This window comes from Hypanus sabinus, chromosome 18 (assembly GCF_030144855.1).
Source record: "Hypanus sabinus isolate sHypSab1 chromosome 18, sHypSab1.hap1, whole genome shotgun sequence".
NCBI lineage: Eukaryota > Metazoa > Chordata > Chondrichthyes > Myliobatiformes > Dasyatidae > Hypanus > Hypanus sabinus.
The window spans coordinates 3,499,638-3,505,919 of record NC_082723.1 but is presented as its reverse complement, the minus strand read 5'-3'; the positions used below and the strand labels follow the sequence as shown (position 1 = coordinate 3,505,919).

General features: G+C 44.2%; 1 protein-coding gene across 1 annotated transcript; it reads left to right on the top strand.

Annotated features, from left to right (window-relative positions):
* Nucleotides 1–1,277: 1,277 nt before the first annotated feature.
* LOC132377457 (zinc finger protein 239-like) lies at nt 1,278–3,418 on the top strand (the record flags this gene model as incomplete). Its single annotated transcript, XM_059943737.1, has 2 exons — nt 1,278–1,862; nt 2,852–3,418. Coding segments are annotated over 2 exons (1,152 nt in total), but the record flags the coding sequence as incomplete, so codon positions are not given.
* Between the last annotated feature and the right edge of the window lie 2,864 nt (nt 3,419–6,282).

The window sequence follows — 6,282 nt, the reverse complement described above, 5'->3', positions numbered from 1 at the left end:
ACATTTAAGCTGTCTGATGCGTCTATACCTGCACCGGCCCATCACCCTCGATACCCCTACCATCCAGGCTCCCATTCAAACTTCTTTTAAATGGCGAAACCGAGCTCACATTCATCACTTGTGCTGTCATCTCATTTCACACATGCTGTCGTTAAATTTTCACCTTCCTCACTTACCCACGAGCTCTGGTTGTCATCCCACCCTACCTCAGTGGAAAGAGCTGCTGGCATTTAACCTATCGTTTTCCTCATAGTTTTGTAGACTTCTAATAAATCCTCAAAGCAATGTATAATTTTCTTGTGTATGTTTAGAGCCTTTTTTTTGGTGGATAAGATGATGAGGGGCATTGATCCTGTGGATAGTCAGAGGTTTCTTTCCCAGGGCTGAACTGACTAGCACAAGGGGGCATAGTTTTAAAGTGCTTTGAAGTAGATACCGAGGGGATGTCATGGGTAAGTTTTGTTACACAGAGAGTGGAGTAGAGAGTGTTTCATCTCCAGTGGGACCAAGCACCCATGCAGCTCATTGGAAACAGGGAATAAAACCAATGCAGAGAGACAACTGAGCCAGATCACCGGTTGGAGATGGCAGAACTGCCCCTATGTTATAGAGACAGGAAGAGCATCAGAGAGTTTGATTGGCTAGCATTGTGCCCAGTTAGAAGATGATTTCTCTCTCCAACTTGGGTTGAACTTCACTGTAACAGTGTGATGTCAACTCACACCTTGCCGACTCAAGTGATCTCATCTGAAATGTTGTCCCACACCCATTGATCGATTTTGTAAATCTTTTTACAGGTTACATATGACAAGGAATTTTTCTCTGGAAATCTCGAACACAACACGCCAGTTTTGCTGTCTCTGCCCAGATATTTAAGAAGAGGAGCAAGGGATGCACTCGATCATCAGACCAAATGACGTACCTGTCATTTTACACGGGGGGGGGGGGGAAAGGGACGCATTCACCTGCTCAGACAGTGGGAACGGATTCACTCGGTCATTTCAACTGAATGTAGATCAGCAAGTTCACGCTGGACAAGGCCATTCGCCTGTTGTCAGTGTGAGAAGGGATTATGTCAGTTATCCCACCTGTGGACACAGAAGTCAGATCACACTGGGCAGAAGCTGGTCATTTGCTGAATGTGTGGGGAAGGATTCACTCGGTCATCTGACCAAATGGCATACCAGTCAGTTCACACTGGAGAGAGGCCATTCACCTGCTCAGTGTGTGGGAAGGGATTCACTTCTTCGTCCCAACTGAAGGTACATCAGCGAGTTCACACTGGAGAAAGGCCATTCACCTGCTCAGACTGTGGGAAGAGATTCACTCGATTATCCCACCTACAGGTGCACCGGTCTGTTCACACTGGAGAGAGGCCATTCACCTGCTCAGATTGTGGGAAGGGATTCACTCAGTCATCTAAACTGAAGGTACATCAGCGAGTTCACACTGGGAAGCGGCCGTTCACCTGCTCAGGCAGTGGGAAGGGATTTACTTGCTCATCTGAACTGAAGGTACATCAGCGAGTTCACACTGGGGAGAAGCCGTTCACCTGCTCAGACTGTGGGAAGAGATTCACTTACTCATCCCAACTGAAGGTTCATCAGCGAGTTCACACTGCCGAGAGGCCATTCACCTGCTCAGTGTGTGGGAAGGGATTCACTCAGTCATCTAAACTAAAGGTACATCAGCGAGTTCACACTGGGGAGCGGCCGTTCATCTGCTCAGACTGTGGGAAGGGATTCACTTGCTCATCTGAACTGAAGGTACATCAGCGAGTTCACACTGGGCAGAAGCCGTTCACCTGCTCAGTCTGTGGAAAGGGATTCACTCAGTTATCCCACCTACGGCTGCACAGGTCTGTTCACACTGGGGAGAGACCGTTCACCTGCTCAGACAGTGGGAACGAATTCACTCGGTCATTTCAACTGAAGTTAGATTAGCAAGTTCACGCTGGACAAGGCCATTCACCTGTTCTGTGGGTGAGAAGAGATTCAGTCAGTTATCCCACCTGTGGACACACCAGTCAGATCACACTGGGCAGAGGCTGGTCATTTGCTGAATGTGTGGGGAATGATTCTCTCGATCATCTGACCGAATGACACACCAGCGAGTTCACACTGGGGAGAGGCCATTCACCTGCTCAGACTGTGGGAAGGGATTCACTTGCTCATCTAAACTGAAAGAATATCAGAGGGTTCACACTTGCGAGAGGCCGTTCACCTGCTCAGACTGTGGGAAGGGATTCACTATATCATGTCACCTACTGAGACGCCAGTCAGTTCACACTGGAGAGTGGCCATTCAACTGCTCAGTGTGTGGGAAGGGATTAACTTCTTCGTCCCAACTGAAGGTATATCAGCGAGTTCACACTGGAGAGAGGCCATTCACCTGCTCAGACTGTGGGAAGGGATTCACTCGATCATCTAAACTGAAGGTATATCAGCGAGTTCACACTGGAGAGAGGCCATTCACCTGATCAGACTGTGGGAAGGGATTCACTCAGTCATCTAAACTGAAGGTACATCAGCGAGTTCACACTGGGATGCGGCCGTTCACCTGCTCAGACTGTGGGAAGGGATTTACTTGCTCATCTGAACTGAAGGTACATCAACGAGTTCACACTGGGGAGAGTCCTTTCACCTGCTCAGACTGTGGGAAGGTATTCCCTTGCTCATCCCAACTGAGGGTACATCAGCGAGTTCACACTGGGAAAAGGCGTTCATCTGCTCAGACTGTGGGAAGAGATTCACTTACTCATCCGAACTGAAGGTTCATCAGCGAGTTCACACTGGCGAGAGGCCATTCACCTGCTCAGTGTGTGAAAAGGGATTCACTCAGTCATCTGAATGTACATCATCGAGTTCACACTGGAGAGTGGCCGTTCACCTGCTCAGACTGTGGGAAGGGATTCACTTGCTCATCTGAACTGAAGGTACATCAGCGAGTTCACACTGGGGAGAAGCCGTTCACCTGCTCAGTCTGTGGGAAGGGATTCACACAATTATCCCACCTACGGTTGCACAGGTCTGTTCACACTGGGGAGAAGCCTTTCACCTGCTCAGACTGTGGGAAGGGATTCACTTGCTCATCTGAGCTGAAGGTACATCAGCGAGTTCACACTGGGGAGAAGCCATTCACCTGCTCAGTCTGTGAGAAGGGATTCACTCGATCATCCCACCTACGGTTGCACAGGTCTGTTCACACTGGGGAGAAGCCGTTTACCTGCTCAGACTGTGGGAAGGGATTCACTCGATCATCCCGCCTACAGTTGCACAGGTCTGTTCACACTGGTGAATGGCTGTTCACCTGCTCAGACTGTGGGAAGAGATTCACTTACTCATCACAACTGAAGTTTCATCAGCGAGTTCACACTGGGGGAGGCCTTTTACCTGCTCAGTGTGGGGGAAGGGATTAACTCAGTCATCTCATCTACAGACACACAAGCGATTTCACACAGGAGAGAGGCCGATTAGCTGCTGAGACTTTGAGTAGTAATTCTTTCAGCAAAATCAACCAAATTTGCATCATTGAGTTCACAGTGGGGAGAGTTCACCTGCTGTGAATGTTGGGAGCGATTCACTCAAGTCATTTAACCTTGTGTAAATCTTGCTTCAGCTAGCAACGTTATATAGGGGGTGATAACCCCTGAGCTTGGCCAAACCTAAGAAATCTTGTTTGTGTGAATGCTGTATGATGTGTCCCCTGTTACAAATCAGTACCCCAAAAATAACAAGTGGTACACAATATGCGATTAAACAATTGAGCTATTTAATTCTTACTTTGACTATAGGATTAGTAAAGGAAACAAAAAAAAGTAAAAGGGCCCTTTCTCCATTCGAGTCTTCTCAACTCTCCCTGGGAAAAGACCGTGAAAATCTACCTTCCAGACTCACAGGAAAGAACAATATATCTCTCCTTGGATAGCTAGGCACTCCAAAACCCTGTTATTTCCAGTCATGAGCTAAATATTGCTGCTGCAGAGAAACCATTAGCTCAGCAGTGAAACAGAACAGAGAGACCATTACGTTAGCAGTGAAATCTCACAGCATGTTATACTTGTGACACTCTACCGGGTTCACACAGGGAAGACAGTTTCAATAAGCTGCATGCTGGATATTTGTCCATTACTGTTGCTAAAGCTATTTTGAGAGTGACTATCAGTGCTGAGCTCTACAATTATTGCTGCTGCTCACCACATCCAGTTCTGGGCATGGGAGGAGTTTCTTCTACAGCATATTCACCTTTAATGGGACTGGAGTTTAATATTGAGTGGGGTGGAGTGTGGCCAGTGAAGAAGTGGAGCTTTGAGGCTTTGGCTCCAGCAGTTTTGGCAGATGGATTGTGCAATCATGTCAATCAAGATTTGAACAGCTCCTGGAGACTGCGCCTGTCTGTGAATGGAGTAACAGCAGTTTCTGAACTGCTCCTAGTTTTGTCCCTCTCTCCCTAGTTTAAACCGAATTTAATATCTTCAGTTGCTGATTCTTGAAGGGGAACAGTGTGTCCTTGAGGAGTGGGAAGTACTTGTCTGAACCTAGTGATAAAGCAACCGGAAAGGAAAGATGCAAAAGGAAGGATCTGATGAAATGCCATTGTGGGCTGAAGATATGGCTTGGACACAGTTCATTTAAAGACTAATTTCAAAAGAATAGTAATGAAATGATGTCATTTCTGGTAAAACCTAAGGATCTGGAAGCTCAAGTCACTACAAACAAAGAGGAATTGAAGATAATTAAGCAAAAATTGCTTGAAAGTAAAATAAAGTAAAACTCGTTTGGAAAGATATCTAAATAACATTAGACTTTGAAACTAGGTCTCGCCGAAGGAATATACAAATTGTTGGGCTGCAGGAAGGAATTGAAAATGGAGATTTAACTGCTTACATTGGTAAGCTTTTTCATACCTTATTTCCCTCTATATTATCACAGCCGCCTACTGTAGAAAGAGCACACAGAAATTTTACTTCAAGATCTCAAGATCCACACAAACCAAGGGCTGTTCTGGTTTGTTTTCATTATTTTAAGATTAAAGGTCAAATAATGCGACAGGCAAGAAAACAGAGTTTTTAGATTTGAGACATCTGAGCTCGGTTTTAATGAAGATTATTCGAAGGAGGTAATGGAACAAAGATCAAAATTTGCTCTGGTAATGAAACAGGCATATGATAAGAAATTGTTTCCTTCCTTGCGTAACCCAACAAGGATTAAAGTTTCTCCTCCTCGTACATTTTGTGATCCTAAAGTTGCACTGACGTTTGTTTAAACTGTACCTGCTGCGACTGCCGATTGAACTGTCTGGCATATTATCTGCATAATAGCATTTCCAAAAGAAGATTTATGAAGGCTACTTGGACATTTCATTGAGCGACTACTAAAAGAAGATTAGGGGACTTGTTTATTATTGCATATCATCATTTTTTGGTAAGAAGATTTATGGTTCAAGTATGACTGTTTAAATGGTTATATGGACATTCGACGGAGAAAAAGAACATAAAAGGACTTATTCCTTTAACCTAATATCTAGTTTGATATTTTTTTTATATTTTTAATTAACTAACTGGTAGTTTTTCCTACTACTGGGGCTATTTCCTTCTCTTATATATACTTAGCAGTGGTTTCAATTATTTGCATAATATTTGTGCTGGCTTTACGACAGTTATTTAGTTTATAATATTTTCGCTTAGTAATTCATTTTATAGTATTTTCTAGTTAGAATTAGAAGTGTTTAAAGTATATTCATTGCATGTAAAATATATCGGCGTCCGATGACGTCACATCCGGTTTCGCCGCGTCATGTGGGAAAGTACCGGTTTGAAATTAACGCGAGGGTGGGGGCTCACAACGAGGCACACCTGAGCAGAAGTTGTTTTGCAGGCATGAGAAATCACAGTGAGAGCAACGCTGTAAGTTAATAGATAATCGATATATTGAACTAAGATGTTAATGCCGATCCTGTTAGAAGTAACGACGGTAGATAATGTTTATGCTTTCGTTAGTTAAAGAGTCGCGGATAGTTTGCATGGAAGTGTATTTAAAGTAGTCAATGGAGCAGGTAAACTCTCCCTGTATACTGCACCTTAGTGTAATGTAGTTATAGTCACCTTTACAAGTATTTACAATTGAAATGTGATATTAAGGAAGGAACAAATACTGTATCAATCTTGTATTGTTTTATCAACAGTTTTCACCATATGTTAATGTGAAGAGTGAACAGTAAATGGTTATTCTTACTGCGATCTGGTGATCTGGTCTCATTGACTTGTTTATCTCGACGTTGACT